The sequence below is a fragment of the Desmodus rotundus genome, chromosome 10, assembly GCF_022682495.2.
Source record: "Desmodus rotundus isolate HL8 chromosome 10, HLdesRot8A.1, whole genome shotgun sequence".
Classification (NCBI taxonomy): Eukaryota; Metazoa; Chordata; class Mammalia; order Chiroptera; family Phyllostomidae; genus Desmodus; species Desmodus rotundus.
Genome location: NC_071396.1, coordinates 99,863,278 through 99,887,768, shown reverse-complemented (window position 1 = coordinate 99,887,768; position 24,491 = coordinate 99,863,278). Strand labels below are relative to the sequence as shown.

Sequence of the window (24,491 nt, the reverse complement as noted above, 5' to 3'; positions counted from 1 at the left end):
CCAGCCAGCACAGTGCAACAAATAATAGAAATATAAGACATCCAGATTTTATATTATTTTTTATTTTCGGTACTTATCAATACCTTGAAGTTTTAATTTTTTTATTGTTGCTCAATTACAGTTGTCCCCATTTCCCCCCATTACTCTCCCCCTGCCCTACTCATCCCATCCCCATCCCCACATTCAATCCCCCCATTGTCTTTTTCCATGGGTCCACCTCCAGGTTTTAAAGACAACTTATTTGCAGACATCATAGTATCTATGTAGAAAATCCTGTGGAATTTATAAAACAAAAGACAATGGAACTAGTAAGTGAGTTTTGTAAGGTAGCAGGATAATATAAAAGTTAATTGATATACTAACACTGAAAAATCAGAAATACATCACTATGAGACATTTTAAAAGACCTAAGTAATTGGAGAAATATATTATATTAATTGGCTGGAAGACTTAGTAATGCTAAGATAGCAATTTATCCCAACTTCATTGATAGATTCAGTGCAATCCCAATTAACATGCCAGCAACCTTTTTAGTAGGAATTGACAAGCTGGTTTTGAATATGGAAAAACAAAGGTTCTAGAATACTTAAAACTATTTTGAAAAAAGAAGAGCAAATGTGGAGCACTAACACCACGTGATTTTAAGACATTATACAATGTCTTAAGAAGGGTGGTATTGGCATAGAAACAGATATATTGATCAATGGAATAGATTAAAGTCCAGAAATAGATCTGCACATATGTGGGCAACTGATTTTCAACAAAAGCACAAAGTCAACTTGCTGGTAAAATCATCTTTTCAGTAATGATGCTGCAACAATTGGTTATCTCCATGAAAACCCAAACAAAAATCCACCCTGGTCCATCCCCACACCACATGTAACATCAATTCCCAATGGACCACAGACCTACATGTAAAACCTAGAACTGTGAAACTATTAAGAAAAGTCATAGAAGGAAATCTTTGTGACTTTGGGGTAGGTAAAATTCTTTTAGATTATGAGGCCTAAAACATGACCCATAGAGAAGAGCTGTCAAACTGGATTTCATCAAACTGAAACTTTCTGCTCTTGGAAAGACATTGTTAAGAGAATCAAAATCAAAATACAGACCATGATAAAATATTTGTATGTCATGTATATAATAAAGGATTTGTATCCAGAATATACAAGGTTGAGCAAAAGTAGGTTTGAGTAAAGACATGTAGGTTATGATTATTACAATAGCTCTATTAACTTAAAACAATGTCACAATCATACGATAAACCTACTTTTGCCCACCCCTGTATAAAGAACTTACAAAATTTAATTATAGAAACTTTTTTAAATGGGTAAAAGATTTAAACACACATTTCACTAAAGCAGACATAGAATATAATGAACTCAAAGAAATGTTCAACATCATGAGTGATCAGGAACATGCAATCGGAACCCTTACTAAGAGATCTCGCTACACAGAAATAGAGTGGCTAAAATGAAAAAGTCTCACATAACAACTGTTCGCAAGGCTTGGGGAAAACAGGAAGTGAATGCCGGTGGGAATATTAAATGGTATGACCATTTTACAGAACTTTTGGGCAGTTTCTTAAAAGTTAAACACACACACACCACAGGAGTCAGCCCTTCCACTCCTAGGTGTTCACTTACGAGAACTGAAGTGAAAACCCAAACAGAGGGTGTGCAAAAGGTACAGAGCAGCTTTATGTGTCACAGTAAAATACTGGAAGCAAACCAAACACCCACCAACAACAGGTTAGTGGATAAGCAAACTGTGGTGTATCCATACAATGGGATACTAGTTAGTGACAGAAAAAGAAATAACTACCATGCTGCACATGAACAAATTTTTAAATGATTTTTCTGAATGAAAGAAACAAAGCAAGAAGAGCACATACTGTATAGCTCCGGTACATAAAAGTGTTTGAAATGCAAACTAATCTAGAGTGACAGACAGCAGATTCTTGCTTGGTTGCCTGGGGACAATGGGGCAGGAGTGGTGGGGAGAGATCACAGAAAGGTGTAAAGAACTGGCGTTTCACAGGTGAGTTTCACAGGTGTGTTCATATGTCAAAATGTATCAAATTGTACCCTTTGAATATTTGCAGTTGTACATTGGTTATACCTCTATAAGTCTGTTAAAACATTAAAAAATAAGAATAATCAACATTACCGACTCTTATTCAGTCCTCTGGAGAGGAAGCCAACTGGGTGGGTAGTTCGCCTTCATACCAGGAAGGAGTATGCGTGTTCAAGAATTGTTTCTCAACAATTAGGAGGTTAAAGGGCTATTTTAACTCTATCCAACCCAGCTACTTTTATCAAACTATATCAATCATTTATTTGAAAAATTAAAATGGACTATTTATTGGTACTAGTGGAGAAAAAACAGCAATCGTAGAATGATTGATACATCTGGGCTTCTCCACTTCTGCTATCAAGATGGCAGTCTCTGAGATTCCAGGCATCCAGCTCAGGAACGGGTGTACCTGGTGATGGGGAGCGCTCCTGGGCCATTTAAAGCTCCCAGTTGGGAAAAGGCATCTCTCCCCTTCGGACCCAAAGGCAGCCTCTTATACTGGGTTGGCTAAAAAGTTCCTTTGCTTTTTCCCATAAGATGGCTCTAGTAGCACTCCGTTGTCTTTGTTTGAAACAATTGTGTTAGATTGTATTGTGACAGCTGTCATGTTAGCGTGCTTTTTTAAAAAAAATTATCAAGCTTGGTGAATTTTTGTGCACCCGTTTAAATATTGAAGATGGAAGGAAATATGCAACATTTTCGGCATATTATGCTTTATTATTTCAAGAAAGATAAAAACACAACTGAAATGCCAAAAATGATTTGTGCAGTGTATGGAGAAGGTGCTGTGGCTGATCGAATGTGTCAGAAGTTTGCAAAGTTTCATGCAGGAGATTTCTTGGTGGACAATGCTCCACAATCAGGTGGACCAGGTGAAGTTGAGAGTGATCAAATCTAGACATTAACTGAGAACAATCAATGTTCTACCATGTGGGGGATAGCTGACATACTCAAAATATCCAAGTCAATAAAGTTATTGGTGAAAATGAAAACTGTGTCTTTTTTTTAAACGGACTTGTTGTCTACCCCAATCTCTCTCTGGTCCATACAACCCAGACCACTCCTAACTACTCCTTCTTATTTATGGTAAGGGCTCATCTCTTCAGCCGACCCACTTGTGGAAAAGCTACAGATCCCAGCTCCTTACCCTGCGCTGGGAGAGAATTTAACCAGTGTGTAGGATCCCATCACTGCTATTCCAAGTCTCATTCACCAGCACAGAGTGATAGCTGGGTCACATTCTAAATAAAACAAAAAATCCACACCCAATCTACAGGCTTATGCCTTTCACTGCTTCTACTTTTCCAGGTGAGAAAATCCTAAACAAAACAATATACAATGTAAAAAATTTCCTGGAAAGAGCTTAACTCACTCTCCTTTCCTCACCAATCCAGGGTCAATAAAAACAAACAATTTTAAAGACTCTTCTAAACACAAGATGGCTGTATGAGCTTAGGCATGTCACAACGTGTCAGCCCTTGGCTTTCCAGCTGTAGGAAGAAAAGATTATACAATATGATCTCTAAGGCCTCATTCAATTCTATGCAGATGCGTATGTTCCCAGGCCTTAGTGCGTTTGCAGTCTGGGAGGAGTGGAAGACTAACCATCCTGAAAAAAAAAAAAGCAGGAAGCATTACTAGAAAAAATACAATTAAGGGTTCAGTTATGTGGTACAGATGCTGAGTGTTCTAAGAATTTGGTGCCCAGTAATTCCGGAGGCTGGAGAGACGAGTCAGGGCTTCGTGGAGAAGACATGACGTGTTTGCGTTGTAATTCCAAAGTCCACTGGGGCAGTGGCTAATTTTCCGGGCAGAAACTGTGTCTTCATAATTGTTGTAGTTTTTCTCCCTAGAGCTCCTTGTCTACACCGTGAAATGTAGCTCCAAACCCAGTTTATCTTGTCCTCTTTACTGGGAACTCATGCATGCTCGTCCAGGCACGCCGCAAGTCTCTGAGAGCCAGGCCTCTGCCCTGCCGTTCTGTACCCACATTCGTCGGCTCTGAGTTTCAACACCAGAGCCAATCATGGTCTTTATGACACACCCCTTTCCGAACTCCTTTCATAGAACTGAAGTAAATTTCAAGTGTGTGGTAAGGGCAGGATTTAAAGGAAAAACAGGGGCTAGAGAGAAAGCTCAGGAGACTGGAGAGGAGCAGACAGTGACGGTGGTACGTACATACCAGAGGGGCACACGTAAGCCCACATGTGTAACACTCTTTGTGGTCCTCAAGGGTGTTGGTAGTTTTATCTCGTTGTTGTTGACTCTAATGAACTTCTACTCTGTGTGCTGTCTTTTAAAGTCCTTCCTTGACTCCCTATGATTTGGGGTTCCCTGTGCTGAGGTCATTAGAAAATTGAGCCCAGTATGGAGCTAGGCGTAGACTGATGATTTATAAAATATGTGTTTCTTTATCACTTAAATTTAATTTTCCTCAGGTGACCGAAACACTGTTTGCCTTAATCACTGCTGTAGCCTCTAAGTTCAGGGCGTGGTTCATGCTGCTATCGCAGCTGGCTGAGGCTAGAGGCCCCAGTGAGCCTAGACCTGCCTGAACGATGTAAAAATGGCCCATGGGACTGGAGCTTGGAGCTCGAGTTTGCCTTCTCATTAGGCTCTGTGCAGAGCAGGAAAGGTGCAGAATGGCATTAATGACCCCAGACATTCTTCACCCCTTCCTCAACTTCTGCCCTTTGCCATGTGATTTTGCAGTTTGAGTAAAGAGATGAACTCTATTTCCCCTCCGCTTGAATCTGGGCTGGACATGTACTTGCTTCGGCCAATTGAATACAGCAGAAGTAGCAGTGTGCCCGTGACAAGTCTAGGCCTTGGGAGGCCTGGCACATTCCCTCTGGCTCTGCTCTGGCTCTTGCTTCTGCGCTGTGGCCATAAGAATGTGCCTGGGGCAGCCTGCTGGAAGGTGAGGCATAGAAACAGAGCTGAGACGACTGGTCATCCAGGCCAAGGCCAAAGCAAGCCTGACACCCTACGTGTGTGCAAAAACCCAGCCAAGATCAGCAGAGCCCAGCCTGTGTTGGCCGAATCCCACACACATGTGAGCCCCTCAAATGCTCATTGGTGCATGCCACTCAGGTTGAGGTCGCATGTTCTGCAGCACTGCGTGACAATAGGTAACCCAGGCAGATGGGTCACTGCAGCCATGGAAAGGGAGGCTGGTGTCCAGCTGCGGCTCCCCATCATCTCACCACCCCAGTGTGGGGGGGAGTCATCAGAGTTCATGCTCCTCCCACTTGTCAGTCCTCTCTCACTTCCTGGGAAGCAGAGCTGGCCTCTTCGGGCTGATAAAGTTGCAGAAGTTCTTAGGTGAGTGGGGGACACTGAAGTCCTCAAGGTGGAGATACTGTACTTCCTGCTAAGAAGGGATGTCTTTTTAGGGCTGAAGTGATTAATTAGAAAAAAATAAAAGAGATACAAGCATATTTTATAAGAAGGCCATGCCAGTTATACTGTATTTTCAGGAAACCTGGGGGGGAGGGGGGCAGAATAAAACAAAACCAAAACAACTAAACATAATGTAATTCCTCCCCTAGGTATGGTCACATTTGGGTCTATTAGAATATATTGAACAGATGGACTAATCTACTCATTCATGCAAGAAATATTTATTCAGCAACCACTATAGGCCAGTCAGTCTTTGGGATATTGGAACTACATCAGGAACAAAACCCAGAAACTTCCTTAACGGTGGAGCTTCTGTACTAGTGCGGGGAGAGGTGTAATAATCAAAAACACAACAAGTAAATCATATAATATGCTGGGAAGTGGTACATGCTATTGGAAAGAGAAAAATAGCATTAGGAGCACTGCCAAAGAGGGTTGGGGCAGTTACAACTTAAAGGCAACCCTTAAGGAAAGACTCAGGAGCTGAGAAATAAGTGGGCTGTGCCGAGATCTGAGGAGAGGGTGAAAGCAGAGGCAGCTGCTGAAGCTCAGGCCTTGTCGTGGGGTCTTGCCTCACGTTTAAAGAATAGCAAGAGGCCAGTGTCACTGGACAATGTGCTGGGTGGTGGAGGAGACAGAAGCAAGTTCCCAAGGCAACATTGTCTGAGGTCTTGAAGGCCATTATGAGAACTTCTCTTTGAACTTGGAGAGAAAATGGCGGCTCTGGGAGGGCACTGAGCACAAAGACGTCATAACCCGACTCAGCTGTCTGCTGGGGGTGGTGAGACTGCTGCGGGGGTGGGGATGGCCAGTTAGGAGGCCACTGCCGGAATCCAGGTGACCCACGGCGGCTTGGTCACAGTGCCAGAAGAGACTGTGGTGGGAAGGGGCGTGGATTCCTGGTATATAGTAAAGGTACAGCCAAGAGAATGTGTTGATGGATGGGATGAGAGGACTGAGAGAAACAGGGTCAAGGATGACTGCAAGGCTCTGGGCTGGAGAAACTGGAAAAATGGGGCTGCCCAGCTGAGATGGGGGAACCGTGGGACGAGCAGGGTCCAGAGGACAGACTGAGAGCCCTGTGTTAGACTTGTCAGTGCTGAGCTGTCTGATCGACATACAAGGAGAGAGATTCTTTATTAAGTGACACTGTGCTGGAATCCAGCTTTCCGGATTCACTGAAAAACAGGATTCTCCTTTTAAAAACATACAGGTGAACACAGAAAGCCATGACTTTCTTACAATCTAGAAGGATGATGATTTTTAATAGCTGTTTGCTTTAGTTTGCCCTTTAAGTTAAATCTCCATTATATTGACCTGAACCTTTGCGTACACAATGTAATTATTCCTTATCAGGATACATACACCCAGTTACTTTATCCAAATTAATTCTATTTGGTGACAAGTTACCCATCAATATCACCAAATCTCTCAAAGCATCCCCTACATCATTTCAAATGTGAAGTAACAACAGAGTTGAGGAAACCAACATAACATCAAATTGCATATTTAGTGTTTTAATTTTCGTTAGACCTAAGTTTATTTTATTCATTCAACAAACATTTATTGAATAAATACCATGAGCCTGGCACTGTGCTAGATACCAGAGAGTCCACAGATTTTATGAAAACAAACCAAGCATGTTTTGTTTCCTTTAGGAGCCTGTAGGAGGCCCTGGTGGGGAGTCAGTGACTAGCCTGAAATATTCACTATAACAAAACCAACTGCTACAAAGAGGGTTGGAACAAATTGCTGGGGGAGCACTGGAGGGACATGCCACGTCTCTTTCCTTTGTGCCCCTTGCAAGTTCCACCTCCAGTTTTGTGGTCAATTCCTTGAGTTACAATTTCTTCGATTCTACCCTTCTTCCTTCCACAAGAGGCAGAAAAGGTTTCATTAGATCAAATGTTCACAGCTTCTCGGTTGCCCTCCCAGAAAACAGTGTTTAACCCTAAAACGGTGACCTCTCAAGCTCGAATTCTGGCAGCACCAGTGCTTTGTCGGGAGTGAGCCTCTTCAGGCCCACACACAGGGTCACACGGTGGGGCTCCTCTTGCGTTCACTCCTGGAAGCCTGGAGCTACTCCTAGTATTGTATACATTCAATAGAAACCATGAAATCACCCCCCAAATGCCCTACTTTATAAAACGAGGTCCAGTCCCGATCACGTGTACAGGGTAAACTGAGGCAGATACCTGTTCAGATGAGGACCTGAGCTCAGCATCCCAAACCTCAGCTCCACATCTCAAGACCCAGTGCCTTGGGTGAGTTACTTAATTGTCCTCCGCCTTGGTTTCTTAATATGAAAAAAGGGGTCTATATTAATAATAGGGTGGCCCTGAGGATTATAGAAGATAATCCAGATAAAGCTTGAGAGAAAGTGGGTGCTCACTAAATTTTAGGCATCTCTATCTTCTGACTTTGATCCTTGATTTTTGCAACTCAAATTTGGGTGAGTCTAGAGATTAAGCTGATCATGTGAAACAAGAACTGTGTGGAAGGCGTCCAAGTAACCCCCCAAGAGCTACATTTCGTGATCCTAGCTACGTAGTACATAGAAATGTCTAGAAATTTTACAAAATGACCACTAGGTGGCAACATGTTGTCATAGTTACTGTCTTCAGTGTCTAAATTTGTAATGAGAATCCTCAGACCACATTCACCTTCTCTGATAAGTAAGAACTTTATCACAAACAAAATGGACTGGCTATAGTCATCATTTGAAGGGGAAAAGCTCCACTTAGCGGCTTGTTGTTTAAAAAATAACATTCTTATTCACACGTTTGAATCATTTACCCTGTATCCAATGCAATGTTAACTATTCCACTCAACAATTTACTCTCTAATCAAAGACTCTTATGTATTTGATTTTTACATGCTCAGTTTTAACTTGGTTGCCTGAAAGAAGATGAAAAATTTAAGAAATGTTCATCTACAAGATTGAAAAATTTGTGGTATGCACTCCGTTCATTTGCCATGTCACTACCAACTTAGGGAAGACAACTAGTAAAGAAGGTTTTTCTTTCCATGGATTTTATGTTCTTAGGTCAAAGAATCGATAAAGACAAATAAGTCAGGAATAGCATATTAATTATGTGACCGAAAACTGTGGACTTTTTCACCAATACCAGTCATCTTTCTAAAATAAACTTCTATTTTACTTTCTTTGTTATTCATTTGTAATGTGTTTATTTGGGGAGGCATAAAAATGAGTGAAAAATAAGTTGGTAAATCTGGGAAACAGCTATCAATGAGGAAATGAGGAGTGAACAAAAACAAGTTTCTGCCTGAGGGAGAAAACATTCCCAGTGATGCGGATCAGCATTAAAGACCTCCAACCTCAAGAAGGGCTTAGGTTTGTACGCAAGACAATTGTATATCAAAACCACCATAAGGAGACAATTCGGAAAGTATTTGTGTGACAAAATGTTGTTACTTTATTTAATATATTTTTGAGTACATTATTGAAAGCTCCCTCTCACAGTTGGATGCTTACTTACATTTGTGTAAAGCATTTAAATGAATGGGGAATAGTTGATGTTAACAAATGAAGTTACCGAACAAGAACAAGCGTGGCCTTGCTCCTGAAATCCTGTTGTCAATAAACAATATATCCCTAATGCATGCATATGCTAAATCTTTACTTTTTCATTGAAACAGTCATTAACAATCCAGCCAGTGCCTGTAAATTAACCTCGGGCCTATTATCAAATTAGCATTCTCAAACTCCTGTTTTATTTATTTTTTCATTTATTTGCTTATTTTATTGTTGTTCAGTTACAGTTGTCTGCATTTGCTCCTCACCCCTCCCGCCCACCCCATCCAAACCCACCTCCCTCCCCTGCTTCCATCCTCCCCCTTGATGTTGTCCATGTGTCCTTTATAGTAGTTCCTGAAAACCCCTCTCCCCACTGTCCCCTCCCCCCTCCCCTCTGGCTATTGTTAGATTGTTCTTAACTTCAATGACTCTGGTTACATTTTGTTTGCTTTCGAACTCCTGTTTTAAAGCAACCTTTGCAATCACTTTTGTTGTTGGTTATTCATGGTGCTGGACCCATGTTGGAAAAGGAAGTATACTGATTACAGTGCATATTACTGAGGAAGGGCCATCCAGCATAAGACTTCGGTTATATTGGAAGTCACCCAGTGGCGATATATAAATATTTGCAAAAGTTATAGAGTAGGGTTTTATCTGTTTGTTTTGCAAAGAGTACGCGGTCAACACATGAATGGTTTAAAACTATTTTAAGTATAGGTGCTGAAAGCTGGGAGCATAACCTTAGCAAGGACAAAGTGAATCATTGTTCGTTAAAAAAGTATTTATTGACTTTGTGACACAGGCCTCAGGAATTCACTGTTGATTCAATTTAACATAGTCTCCGCCCTCACCATTGCTCACTTAGTCCAGTGGGAAACACACAATAAGCAAACAATTATGATGCATGTGATAATGACGGGGCAGCAGACTAGTGAAAATTTAAAATACAGGACAGTTTACCCAGAGCACACGCTGAAATTTAAGTCTACCAAACGAATGACTTGTACAGGTAAAACAAAGAAACAAAAACAAACCCCATGTTATTTCATGCAATTAATTAAGGATTTTTGGGGTCATCAGCAAACACAGTGCTTCACCAATTTGTTGGCACCCTGCTACCAGTCAGGTAGCTCACAATCAATTAAAGAAAGTCTGTCTCTGGACCCCACCTCCCTGACTCACTGAACTGGAGCTCCAGTGTACACGCCACTGGCCTCATCTAGGAGCAACGCTCAGCACCGCCCACTGCTGGTTGCATCGAGGTAACTCTCTAGAAAGCCCAGGCACTTCTGCTCACACTAATGAGTTGTGTGCTTGTTAAGTATCAATTGCATTATTTTCCCAAATCTGTTTATGCCAGTTCTAGTCTACATTTGAGTTTTGTAATTTGTTACTATAGACACTAATGTAGTGCAGAAATGAGTAGTTGTTTTTATGGAAAATATGTTGAATGTTTGGAAAAGACTCAAAGGTTAGTAGCGAAAATATTGTTGCTCCGAAAATAGGTGTAGGCAAGAAAACATATGAATTAGTACAAATAGTAAAAATCTAGAAGGGACCTGCACTTAGATAGTTTCATGAGTCTGAGGTCTTGCTTTTCATCAAAAAAAAAACAAAAACCCTGAATGTGGACATGTTAGGCCATGCGTATTTTAGTGTATTTATCTAGAATCAAGATGATCCATTAGAAGTCAGCCACTTACTCAAAGACTTGGGTGCTGCCTCCAAACACTGATGCATAAATGTACACCTAATGTTTTAAGTTACAGTAAAATGTTTAAAGTATTTACATAGCATTTTTTATAATTCAGCCATTTTAACTAACTTTTTGGATTCCACCACAATTTTTATTCGCTGAAAGATTCTTCAAAGAGTGGTCAAACATACCCTGCTTCCATTTCTTTTTTTTTTCTTTTTTTTTATGGTTCTGCAAACTGTTTTCTTTTTAATTTTACAATACACCATAAACATTATTCCATGCAACGGATGAAAATCTGCTACTGAAACATAAAGGGCTGCAGTTGGATAACAAGAATGATAACTAAAGCAAAGTATTAGCCTATGGTTAAAGCCCTGGGCCTGGCAAATGCGTACCATGGGCACTATACAAAAGGAATGTCTTCAAAGCCCCTTTGTGGGGCCCTACAGCCACCCCTGAGATCCCTTGGGCCCCTGGGGTGGAAGGGGTCCTGTGAACTTTTCTGCATCCACGTAAACCCCCCCAATTTCTGCGTGGTTTTCTTTACCTCTACTCTAGCCATCTCATCAAATTCTCTTATCATCTCCTCATTGCTCAAGTGCATATCGTGAATGGCCTCTTTGTATTCCTTGAGGCACTGAGCCAGCCCTTTGCTGGTTTTTCTTTTGGCTTTCCTGGGTACATCATCCCCAGCTGGGTGCTTTCCTGCAGCCCTTGGTTCGATGGCTGGTTTTCCTTCTTTTTTGGGCTTTCCCTCACTCTCAGGTTTTCCTTCTTTTGATTTTCCCTCAACCTCTGGTTTCCCCTGGCCCTCTGACTTTCCCTCTATCACTGGATTTCCCTCTTCTTTTGGCTTTTCCTCCTTCTCTGGTTTTTCCTTATCCTCTAGTATTTCCTCATCTTCTGTCTTTTCCTTGTTTTCTATTTTTTCCTCATTTTCTAACGTTTCCTTGTTTTCCAAAGTATGCGCTACTTCTGGCTTTCCCACGTTCTGAGGCTGTTCGTTTTCCACATTTCCTTGGATCTCAGGCATTCCTTCATTTTCACTGTAGAGTTTTTCCATGTTGAGATGTCCCCTCCTTTTCCTGTGGGAATTTTGGAGAGGTTCCTCCTTTTCTAGCTTAGCAGAGTGCTGAGAACAGACGCGCAGACCTGAAAGAACCTGGAGCAACAACTAGGAGTCCATAGACTGCTTAGGGTCTGATTGCAGTTAAGGCCCTGCTTCCATTTCTTTATGCTTCTAACCCCTTGATGCAAGACTTCACAGTCTCATACTGTTGCCCTGACAACCTCACCCCACGTCAATGTCCTGCTCTCACCTGCCATTCCTTTCCTTTCCCTTCCCTGTTCAGTCCAAGTTCAGGCCCTACATTTTGCAGAAGCGTCCCAGCCAGCCCACTGCCTCCACTCTGCCCTGTACATGGACACCCGATTAATCTTCCTCAAGCAGTTTGGTTCAGGTCGTACAAGTCCTACCTGAAAGGTCTATGGGGTCTGGCAGGACTGGGTTTGACCAAAGGGGTGGGCAAGGGAAAGAATGATAAAGAGGGGGATGCATGGAGGGGCTCCACAGCCCAGCTGAATGAGCCATGTAGACCAAATCTGAGGAGTTAGCAAAAAATTCCGAACTGTGGTCAAGGGGAATCCAGCACCCCTGCAGCCACATGTGAAGAACGCAGGTTGAAAGTGAAGGGAAAACCATAAAGGGAAATAGGATGGGAGGAGAGGAAGGTGGAATATAGCACTGAACGTAGGCAGAGTGATAAGAAGGTCCTGAATAGCAAGAAGGAGGGCTGGGGCTGGCTTTCTCTGAGCTACCGGGTCTGTGGTTGGGGCTTGGGGTTGTGCTTAAGAGCTGTGGCGACTTCCCGGTCTTCTTCCTGTCTTAGGAGATGCTTTGCAAGCATTCTGGATGGGACTGTTGACCAGGATGCTCTTCCTATTGATCAAATGATGAGCCATTGACACATATAGACCAATGAGACTTTGTATCGTAGAAATCTGAATCTCAGAGGAGAGAGTGAGACTTGGAGTTGAGTCGCTCCAACATCAGTGCCTTGGAAAGTCTGCCTCTGGGTCCAGCGCCTCGATCTCATGTCCAGTAGAGCTACCTGGTTTCTCCTCTTCCTGAGACCTGGTTCAGCCTTTCCTTTGATTTGTGACCTCTTTCCAGTTAATTAACCCAGTTAATTCTGGTTGGGGCACAGTTTCAGGGTCGTGCTACCTGAGAGCACTGACTGACTCTCCAACTTAGAAACCGATGCTGCCCTAAGCCTCAGGGGCTTTTCTGTCCAAACATTCAATGATTCCCCACGATCTGGAAAATGAAGTGCACATTCCTCACCATGAAATTCAGGCCTCCCAAAATACAAGAGCAATCCATCTCTCACATTTTATCTCCTACCATTTACCTACATACATCTTGCTGTCTAGTCGATGAATTACCAGCTGGGGTAAATTGTTATAGTAAAGGCCCACGGTGAGTCCTGCCTCCTGGTATCCACGCCTTTGTGGAGTCGTTTCTGCATTGACTCTGGGCTCAGCCACGTGACCTGCTTTTCCCAAGGGGGCAGACATCAGTCACTATGACAGAAGCAGAGGCTGGAAGAGTGCTTGTGCATTGGGGCTTCGCCTCTTAGAACATTGCTGCCACCGTGTGACAAAATCTGGTCTAGCCTCTTTGAGGGTGACAGAGCTTACCCACCCTGCCAGAGACCCAGCTGCCCCAGCCCCCAGCAAGCCTGCAGCTGAAGCTTCATGAGCATCCCAGAGAATCAAATTGCGAGAACTGATAAATGATTGTTATTTTAAGCGACTAAGTGTTAGGGCACTTTGTTCTGGAACGATGGATAACTGAGACAGAAATTGTTCCCATCTCCTTAACCAGAGCTACAAGCTCCTGAGATCCATTGTTTATCTGCCAGGTTATCTTCCAGCCACCAGTTTGCCCACCTGCCTCACAGCGACAAAATATGTTTCTATGTCAGCATCCTTCCAGCTTCCTGCTGCAGGGTCCTCGCTGCTCCTCCAGACCCCACCAAGTTCCTTGCTGCTCCTCTAGCCTCTGCCTGCTGCCTGGTCACAAAGTCATGGCCACATGGTTTCCTTTCTTTGTTACAGCAGCACCTGCATAACCAATTTCCATCTCTTGCAAAATATGGCCGTCATATTTTTTGACGTAGAGCAACATTTCTAAAAAATGACGGCCCACGCCACCTCCCCCATGAACCTTCCTCCTGTACCAGATGGGCTTGCGCCCGTGTTTGAAACTCTTTCGGTGTTTGAACCTCTCTCTTGGTGCTAATGATTTGCATCATACTCTTTCCTGCCCTGTCATTGTCTTCTGGGTGGCCTCCCGTGTGGCATTTTACCGGATGTTAGGGTGCTCTACTCCAATGCTGCAGTCCCTATGCTTTGCTTCTCAAAGGGGTCCCCAGACCCCAAACTCCCAGACTTGGGAGTTTGTTAAAAATGTCAGCTCTCAGACTCTGTCCCAGAAATACTTAATCAGAACCTGCATTTGAAAAAGGCCTCCAGGTGATCGAAACGCACGTCAAAGTTTGAAAAGCATTACTTTGATGCAGTGGTATGCGGCTGCACGTAAGAATAACTCAGGGACTTAATGAAAATATCCCAATGCCTGGGTATCGCACCAGCTGAACTAAATTAATTTACAGTCTGGGTTGAGACCCACTGTTCTAAAGTGGAATTGACAGATTTGGCAAATAAAAATATAGAACACCCAGTTAAGTTGGAGTTTTGACAGTAAAGAACTTTTTAGTGTAAGCGTGTCTCAGGTATTGCATGGGACATACTTATAGTCGACAATTCTTTGCTGTTGACCTCAAAGTCTAATTTAACTGAGCATCCTAGATTTTATCTGGCAGCCCTACTCTAATGCTCAGTCCAGGGCAGTGAGAGGTTTTCAAACATTACTGTGCAGCAGAATCACTTAGCAAGATTTAGCAACACAGAATCCTCGGAGTTTCTGGTTCAGTGGAGCTGGGGCAAGGCGCAGAGAGTTGTATTCCTGAGTCACCAAGTTTTCTGGGTGACTCTGTTGTTCTTGGAAGCACTTTTGAGAACCATTGGTCTAGGATTGGATCTGTCTGAATGGATGCCTTAAAGGCATGCAAATCAGTGACCGGGAGAAACCTGAGATACCATGCCTGTCTCCGTCAGCAAATGTGAAAATCACCATACACTGGAGATGAGGATTGTGATGGCATCAGGTATCCGGATGAGAAATAAGTTCCTCCGTGGACATAACGAGCTTTAAGTGTACTACTCCCCCCAGGGGCAGTCTGAAGCCTGGCTTGTCCCTAAGAACATGGCTCTAAACCGGACTTGTCCCATAGAAACACAATGTGAGCCAGATAAAACCACAAAAATTTAAGTAGTTTTTAAATTTTAGAAGTCGTATTGCAATATTTAAAGAAATAGGTGAATTAATTTTAGCAATAGGTTTTAACTCAATATATCCAAAATACTGTCATTTTAATCTGTAACCATTACAATTATCCACAAGATCATTTACATTCTTTCTTTTTTTTTTTAATCCTCACCTGAGGACATTTTTTCATTGCTTGTTTTAGAGAGAAAGGACAGGAGTGGGGAAGGGAGAGAGAGAAACGTTGATCGGTTGCCTCCATCCACACCCAGACCAGGGACTGTGGGCACCCAGACAGGGGCCTGTGGCCCGAATTGAATGCAGAACCACTCAGTTACGGAATGATGCTCCAACCAGCCACACCGACCAGGGCTACGTTCTTTTTTTTTTACACTAGATCTTTGAAATCTGCTGTTTATTTCATTTCAGTCCAGACTAGCCATATTCCAAATGCTCAATAACCATGCATAGCCAGTGGCTGCCTTCTATGGAAAGGTGCTGCTTTAAACTATTGCCTGACCCTGACCTTGAGGACATGGCCCAGCCTTGAACTTATTACCTGGTCCAGGTACCTCACTGTTCTCTGACCACAGGCCACACTGGAAGAAGAAGAGTTGTCTTGGGCCACACATTAAATACACAAATACTAACGAAAACTGATGTGCGAAAAGAAGGTTTTAAGTAAAGTTATGATTTCCTGTTGGACCACATGCATAGCCATCCAGGGCTGCATTGGCCCGCGGGCCATGGGTCAGACAGCCCTGCGACTCCAGAGCTACGATCCTTGTTGTGAATTAGGTTTGAGGGCCTGAGACTTGGGTTAAATTTAACCAGGATCATTAACTAGATGAATTTTCGGCTAAGATTTCCACTGTAAACAATCTGACAGGGTGATTGGCAGCCTCTCATTAGAGAGGCGTACTGATTAATTAACACAGAGCTTAATTAATTTTGTAAGGCAAAGAACAGTGTTCCTTTGCAGTGAAAATCAATATTGGAATACTTGGAACCCGTTCTCAGAGTTAATTTCGCTCAAGTATTTAACTCACTTTAAATTCACAGTTCTTAGTAAATGTTATCTTCTTCCAACTATTAAGGTAATTGGGAATATTTATGATAGTCTACCTGAAGTTATTTTTGGAAGACTGTGAAGTGTAAATAAATATATTCTTTTTATTCTTGCATTGATTTCAAAAGCATATTTCTATTATTGCATTCATCAGGATGTTAAACTACATTGTTGAAGGCGAAGATGTATAGAGACCCTGGAAAAATGCCCCCCTACCAGCACCACTTTGGGTAGGAATTATTTCAGTGTTGTGCCCAATGAGCATTTAAATCATTTGCCATTGTCAAAGTCTGGAGAATTATTTCCTTAAATATCAGAGTGAGGCTTAGGAGCTCACAGAAAAGAGTTCCTTTCTTTGGCATATGACTTAGTGGTAATCTCGACTTAAATCAAGAATGGGAGATTTTCTGCAGCCTGCGAAAGTAACTTACTGGGAGGGTCTGAAGAAAGCTCAGAGGTTGAAAACTGGAAGGGCTGGGATTCTCCCTCTGCCTGGGAAAGAGATGTGATGCCGGCCAAGAAGCTCCCGGTGGAGACTGAGCAACATGGCAGTCGCTTGGACCACCTGAAGTCTGGGCTCAGGACAACAAATGAAGATGCTCACTTCCCTGAGGAAGACAGTGAGGAATGTGGCTTTGACCAGCTGGGTAGCCCAGAGACACACAGAGAGATGGGACAAAGTGGGAGGTGGCCTCATGAGAAAAGGCACTCTAGGAAAGTCCTGTAGACGGGGCAAGAACTTACTGCAAGACCAGAAGCCCAGGGAGGACTCAGGAGCATCTTCTCTTTTCCTCTGCTAAACCAACCGCTAGAACCCAGCTTGAAGGGACATAGCAGGGCAAGGTGAAGAGAGCAGAAAGGAAATGACTCTGCCCTGAAAGGGTCAGGGAGGACCGTGGGAAGCAGGGGTTAGGAAGCAGGTCCAGGACTAACTGAGCACCCTGCTCCACCTGTGTTGGGAACCGCCCTGCCTGGTTTCAGAGGCTATAACCCCCCATGGTTAAGGCTGAGTCAGAATTGGGACCATAAGCCACTAAGGAGACAAAGCTTATCTCCCTGGCAGAAGTGCCACTTCTGCCCACTTCACCCTGCTTGGCCCTGAGTTGGCCAGTTAGCCAATGACGGGTAAGAATCCTCAAGGGAGGATCAACCTAAGACAGGCTCTGGTCACGGAAGAGGCCCGCAGGGAAGGACTCGGGGGGCTGTGGAAAAAGGGGGTGATGGACCCTCACCCTTCGGCTTTGAAATAGCCTGAGTCCTCATTCTGTCTGCAAGAAGTCTCCTAATCTCTTGGCTGCTTTACTTCCCTTGCCTGACTTAAGCCTGAAGCAATAACAGAGGGCAGTGAAGTCCTGTGCTGGGAGGGGCAGATTCCCTGGGGAATCAGGCCTAAGAAAAACACATACATTCCTGTGAAACCTACTTAATTTGTACCCTCAGTTTAAGAGATAAGGGTCCAGACCTGAGATGAGTCTGGCGCCTAAAGTTTTATGGCCCTCTAACTAATTGGCTGTAACTCAGAATAAGCCCTCAAAGTTCTCTGTAAATCATGTATTGTTTAACCCTTACTGGCTGACAATGATTGATGAGCTTTGTCTGTATTCCTGTGCGAATGAACCTAATAAAAGCCCATGGAGGGAAAGGCTCTGGGCCCTTCTCCTTCGAGAGAAGCGGCCAGCTTTCCTCCCCAAGCAGATCATGTCTTGGTAGTCTTTTTCTTCATCCATGGCGGACCGGGGCGGGGGGGTGGCTGCGTTAAAGCCCCCCGACACACCTGTAACCCTACTCCCCGGGTACCTGTGCCCACTTGATACCCCACTTGATGCAAGTCACCTGCACACAAAGGGGACTTTTCTTTGCTAGTAAAGATAACATGTGACCTTTGGTCACTCTCTGTTTTCAAGAACAAGATGCAAATTGATTTTTTTTTTTTACAGATTTTAAACTGATTAATCTGTTCAGACTGTCCTAAATAATTTCCTTTCTGATTTTTAATAAATTTTTATTTCACCCTTCATCATCATGAAAACATATATACGTACGTTTTTAATAGTTCCATATGAGTTGTATTAATTATTTGCTTAGACTTCTAACTGAATCTTATATTCATGGCACTATGAAATTTACAAAGAAATCTGAGAATTCAAAAGCTATGTAAATCCAGTTTTTCTCCCAATTCATTGGCTGTTTTTTCTCAAACTTTACTACCTTTTTCTTTTCTTTCTATCACCTCAATATTTTGTTTATACTCATTCCTTTGCTTATTTCATCCAGTTCTATAATTTCCTTATGCGTTTAATAATTTGCATATTTATTTATATACATTTATATCCAGCTTTGAACCCTGGACTCACATATGAAAGTACCTCAGTGTTAAACCGCTCTACTGGATATCTAAGAAGCATTTCAGTCATAAAAGTTTGAAACAAAATGCTGCATTTTCCTCTAAAACTTGCTCTTTCTTTTATTATTCCATAAAGTTAAGGTTGGAACCACAGTGGAATGAACAGATTCAAGAATAAGATAAAGAAAGTTCAGCTTATGTGGCTTGGAAATATATTAGGTTTCCTCCTATCCCAGCAGAAGTAAAACAAAATAAAACAAAAAGGAACAAAACAAAACTTGAGCTGCTGGATTAATATTGATATTGTCCTTCCCAACCGAAAGCAGAGCAAGGATGAAGGGGGAGGAGTGGAGCAAAAGAGGCAAAGACAAATCACCCCAAACTTTTCTAACACAACCTTCCCATGGCCTTGTTCTAGCTTCGCATCGCTCCTCTCACCTCAGAAATACCTGAATGAAGCGTTCAGAATAGGCATCTCAACCGTCATACCTTCCTCCACCTCTCTCCAAGCTTCCTTCCTGTGGGGGAAGGGGTCACAACACAGAGGGAAGTGACATTTATTATTCCAGCTACTGCTAAGTCAGAGTGGACCAAGCTTACAGCAGAAAGAAAGGTTATGAAAATCAAAACATATTAAGTCCAAAGGAATATACTAAACTGCTTTCAAAGCGTATTTTTGAGAAAGAGAGAGAGAGAGAGAGAGAGAGAGAGGACATCTAGTTTTTCCCAGAGAGCAGCACAGTTTCAAAGCATGATGTCCAGGGCTGAACTTCAGCTGGTTTACTTTGGTTCATCTACGACAGGCAGCTATTGTGATCGGTTGGTGCCACTGTTCAAACCAGTAGAGACATACTTTGAATGTCATCCTAGTTTATGTCATGGTTTCTGTATCTATTATGTGAAAGGAGTCTTAGAAAAGATTCACACGTTCGGACAGACTTGTGTATACAAGTAGACACTCACATTGTTCACAGATATTTGCTACGTACTTTACTAATGAACTTATACCAACAACAACCAGAGTTTCATTCCTACAATGATTTCTCCTTTCTCCCTTAGCAGAGACGGACAAGAAAAATACATTACCTGAAACTTCGTTTGCTACACAATTTGCTCCCACCTCTCTGCTTTGTCTCCCATTCTACCCTGTGGCCTGGCTGGACTGGTCTACTTGGTAGCTCCCAGATCCGCCTGAACATTGACTTGCTTTGACACTTTTCCTGTGTCTCAGCTCAACAGGCTCCCAGGTTTGTCCAGGATAACGTAGTGCTTATCCTCAAAACCCAGCTCTCCTCCTACCTCCTCTGGAGGCTTCCTTAGTATTAGCAACTAACGTCAACATTCTCTCTTAGTCATCTAGTACTTATTAGCTCTCCTACTACTCAGTGATGATTTGTTGCTGAGGATATTTTTAATTTATTATGTAACTGCATTTATAGTTACCTTCTATGTGCATGTGTGACTCGTGCATTTAAAATACAAATTCACTGAAATTTAAAATGATAAAAATCGACCCCACCAGCCAGCACAGCAGCTCACATAGAGTACAAGGATAGCTCTCCCGAGAGACTGTCAGAGGCACTGCATCTTCCCCAGCTCAGAGTTCAGTCTGCAAGACTCAGGGGCCCATTGAGTTCCATTCTGTCAAGATCAAATGCCTTGTTTTTCAGATCTGCATTCTCCTCTCAGTCCTACAAGTCCCAGAAAGCATAGGAAGGCTGTAGGTTTGGGGGAGGAGGAAGAACTTGGATGATCTTCCAACATCAGGCACTCCCTCAGGTGGCTTTGTGCCCCAGGAAGGAAACAGGAAAGAAGAGAGAGATGGACAGAAGCATCACAAAAAAAAAAAGAAGAAGAAAAAGAAGAAAAGATGCAGCATGCCATCTTCATCATTTTGCCATGCCTTCTTGATTTGATGCCTTAAAATGAAATACATAATAACAAAATCTCATTAATGTTTGAATTATAAAGTAATTGAGTCGCACAGCTGCGGTAGGCAGAGGGCCCCCCAAAGACGTCCATGTCCTAAACCCGGGGGGCTGTGAATATGTAATCTCACATGGCAAATGGGCTCGGCAGATGTGATTAAGTTGAAGATCTTAATAATCCAGGGAGATTATCCCGGATGATTCATTTGGGATCAATGTGTTCACAAGGTCTTCCCACAAAATGTTCACTACAGCGCATGTTCTCATAAGTGAAAACGGTAGAGTCAGAGTCAGAGAGAGATACGCGGCTGGTTTTGAAGATGAAGACGCGCAGGCAGCCCCTAGAAAAGAGTGGAGAAAGCGAGAGGATGGGTTCTCACGAGAGCCTCCAGAAAGGCTCGCAGCCCTGCTGATGTTCTGATGATGTTGGCCCCGTGGGTCCCCGGTCAGCCCTCTAACCTATGGAACTGAAGATATTAAATGTGGCCATTTGTTACAGCTGAGCTGCCATAGGAAACTTAGGCAATAACATGCAACATCAAGCATCTGGTGGGAAGACCTAAGTGCGCGTCCAGTGAGAGCTGGGGAGTTCAAGGTAAGGACTCCAAGTGTACGCTGAATAAACTGAGAAGGATTTCTGGGGCAAAGATGAGGGGAAAGGGCACTCCAGTCTGTGGGAATAAATGGAGAAAAAAGAGTGGGTTTGGGGTACTGCCAGGCACCCCACCTTTCTAGCCAACAACATGGCAGCGTGATGGCAAGAGATGAAGTGGGAGGGTGGGGAGAGGGTTTCTCCACCTTGGGGAGGGGCTAAGTCTTTAAACCCAAGGTCATGAGGTCATGAGGGGGGCATTGAAGTGTTTTAATGAATGGTGGTGGTGGCGGTGGTGTGTGTGCATTGTGTCTCAGAGAGCAGGGCTGAGCCAGATCCCAGCTCCGCAGGAGGAAGTGTTGTGTTTATGGCACCGACTTACAAATGCAAACAGGAGCAAACCAAAGCGATGTTAACAAAGGGCCCTCACAGCTGGATTTCTCCTATGTTTAAAGTCATTGTAAACATCCATGGCTAACTTTGGAACATGGTTTGTGTATAAACACACATTTATCTAGTATTTAATAGAACCACACGGGTAAGTTAACCAAAACTCACCTAAGAAACATCAACTTTTACTTCTCCAGTTGGGCCCTAATCTTCACGTTCATTACACACCCATGCCATTTCTTTTCCTCTTACTGGGGTGGGACTCAGTAACTATAGTTTTCCCAGGAGGATTCTGAAAAGCCCTCGGATGATGGGGGATGTGGGCTGCAGTTTTCCAACCCTGTCAATGTGGAATGGGTGGAGCAAATAATTAAGGAAGTATTTTTCCTCAGCCCTAAAAGTGGATGAGCTTTCAAAGGCACACAGGAGCCAGCCCAAAAGAGTTCCCAATGGTCAAAGCTAGAACAATTTGAGCAACAAAATAAATAATGTAGTGTTGAATTCTAGCTCAAAGGCTAAAAAAATATACATGAGTCCATACTGATACAAATAAATGATGGAATAGATAAATAAGAGGGACAGAAGGAACAAACCTTCCTTGCAGAATAATTCCAAATAATATGTGTAGATACCCCACCCCGCCCCTCCAGGAGTTCTATTTCCCCCACCCTCCTCTCTTGAGTGTGGGCTGAACTTAGTGACTTTCCTACAAAGAACAGAGTATGGAAAGAGAAAAGCAGTGACTCCGCCTTGGAGAGTCCTACTAGCCGCCCGCCTGTAACCAGGTGATTAAGGTTAGCATCACCCGTACCAGGTCATGTTGTTATCACACTTCCCCTGATAGGTGCTGTGAGGAGAAGCGCCCTTGACCTCTGTGGTCTTCCTTCCCCAAACCCAGAATCACAGCCTCGTCACAAGGAAAACATCAGACAAAACCAGAGAGAGAAATCCACGAAATAGCTTATCAGAATTCTTCAAAACTGTCCAAGTCACACAGACAAATAAACAAACAAAAACCAGAGAGGGCTGAGAAGCTGCCACAGACCAGAGGCGCTTAACCAGAAAGGACACTAAATGCGTGTGGAATCCTGGATGGGATTAACAGAAGGATATTAGGGGAAACTAGTGAAATATGTAAAAAGACGAGTTTCGTTAATGGCTACAGACAATGTTAGGTTCTTAGCTTTGGCAAACGCACCATGATAACGGAAGACAGGAATATTAGGGGACACCGGCTGAAGGCTTTAGGCAACTCTGCACGATCTATCTCTGCATCTTTTTCCTAAACCTAAAATTATTCCAAAATGAAAAGTTTAATTATAAACAACAGAAATACAAGTTTATGAACTTAACGATCTCCCTTGTGTTTCTACTGAGAGGCGTGCAGTGCCTGGAACTTGAGTGGTGGGGTGCACTCTGACTTGAGTGGTGGGGTGCGCAGAGTGCACCCAGGGGTGCGTGGGGCAAGCAATGTGCGTCTGGGCGCGGCGGGAGCCCGAGCTCCTCCCCGGAGTCACCGGGACCCGAGACTTTGCTCTGGGCGCGCCTTGTGGGGCGGAGCCCAATCTGTCCGCGACGGCAGAGCTACCAGCGCCCTGCAGGCCCACCCAGCGGGAGAGCCCAGGGGAGTAGCGGCGCCAGGACTCCTCCCTAGGCGTCCTCCAAGGTGGGCGATCTGCGACTCAGCGGTGAGCAGCAGTCCTCCCCCAACCCACACAGTGAGCGTCCCGGTGCCCTTGGAGCCCGTCCCTCCAGCGCAGCTCAGGTCACCAAGGACATTTCTCTGTAAACAGGTGAGGAGATTATCCCTCCCAGTGAAGCTCTCTTCTGTTCTCGGATTCCTGGGCGAGAAGTTTCTGCTCCCCTGGGAAGAGAAAGTCGTCCCCCGCCCCGCTCCCGCGCACTCCGTGAGAAAGGGTCACTCCTCCTTCGCCCGATGCACACCTGGTTATTTAGGTTGCTGTCAGGAAGTCCCTTTGTCGGATTTCTACTTGCTAAACTCAGGGCAGAAAACTTGCTGTCACCTGCGAATTCCCTTGTCGCGGGTCTGGCAGGTCACTGTGCCTGCAATGTTTAAGAGCACAAATGAATGAATGAAGGTGGTTGTCTTACCCTTCATTCCTTCGTGCTGGCTTCTGTAGCTGCAGGTGTAGCAGGAGAACAGCCCATTGGCTGCCAGCGTTCTGCCGTCGTGGGATGTTAGGGCTGGAAGTTGGGCAAGGACACAGTGTTGCCTTACAGAAAGGGCAGTGCAGGACCCTGCCCCGGCTGTTTCCAGATGAGATGATGAGGTAGCTGTGGTTTTCAACCTTCTTCGTAAGGAAAATAAATATACAGGGGTGGGCAAAGGGAGGTTACTTTGCCGTCGTGATGTCTTTTGAGCAAAGCCCATTGTAACAATCATAACCGGCGTGTCTTTTTTCATACAAACAACTGCAAACCTACTTTTGCCCACCCTGTGCATATATGGAGATCAGAAGGAATGATGAGCCCCAAACAGAACTGAAGCTGTGTCTCTTCGCCATTACACTGCCATTGTTTTATTTTATGAATCCAAACCTCCTTTACTTTCTTGGTATATATGGCCTAGACGAAGCATCGAAATACAGAGGAATGACTATATTTGCATTTGCAGTAGAGAATAGATAATCTGTCCTTTTGATTTTACCTAATGCTATTAAATATTCAATTCTGCAGAAGTCTGGTTTTCCAGAAATCTGATCTGAGCTGAAGTCTCAGGTACCCGGGGACAGATACAATGGGTGCTGTTGTTTCCTGTTGCTAGGCTGTCCCCTCCTCCTCCCCACAACTCACAGGGAGTGAAGGTCATTGACCCACAGGAACTTGTGCCTAAGGCAGGCAATGCCCTTCCTTCCCTTGGCTCCTCAGTTTACAGAAAGAATGAAAACAGTTCACACTTCCTGTGACCCAGGCAACCCTCCCAGGAAGGAGCCTGTCTTTGTGATTTGCTACATGACTTACACCTGCCCTAACTACAAAGAGGCTTTTGAAATCAATAGACACTATTTCAGTTGTACTATTCACCTTGATGATTCCATGAAT

General features: G+C 43.7%; 2 protein-coding genes and 1 long non-coding RNA gene across 4 annotated transcripts in view; 1 reads left to right on the top strand and 2 right to left on the bottom strand.

Annotated features, from left to right (window-relative positions):
• Window positions 1-4,648: 4,648 nt before the first annotated feature.
• Window positions 4,649-23,933, bottom strand: LOC123478723 (uncharacterized). Its single transcript, XR_008425376.1, has 3 exons — window positions 23,541-23,933; window positions 5,346-5,449; window positions 4,649-4,989 (listed from the first exon to the last, which is right to left on the bottom strand). It is a non-coding gene; the product is annotated as an uncharacterized lncRNA (long non-coding RNA).
• On the bottom strand, window positions 10,950-11,925 carry LOC112323010 (transcription elongation factor A protein-like 4). Its single transcript, XM_024580712.4, has one exon. The coding sequence runs from the start codon at window positions 11,776-11,778 to the stop codon at window positions 11,119-11,121; it is 660 nt and encodes a 219-aa protein (XP_024436480.2). The 5' UTR covers window positions 11,779-11,925; the 3' UTR covers window positions 10,950-11,118.
• CCDC68 (coiled-coil domain containing 68) overlaps window positions 22,978-24,491 on the top strand; it is a 43,696-nt gene continuing 42,182 nt past the window's right edge. For both annotated transcript variants that reach the window (XM_053913193.1, XM_024580516.4), the window contains exon 1: window positions 22,978-23,221. The gene's annotated coding sequence lies outside the window, so the exon portion shown is untranslated. The remainder of the gene's footprint in view (window positions 23,222-24,491) is intronic.

Excerpts from the sequence above, each read along its gene's own strand:
- LOC112323010 (XM_024580712.4), bottom strand. The coding sequence starts at position 11,778 with ATGGAAAAACTCTACAGTGAAAATGAAGGAATGCCTGAGATCCAAGGA.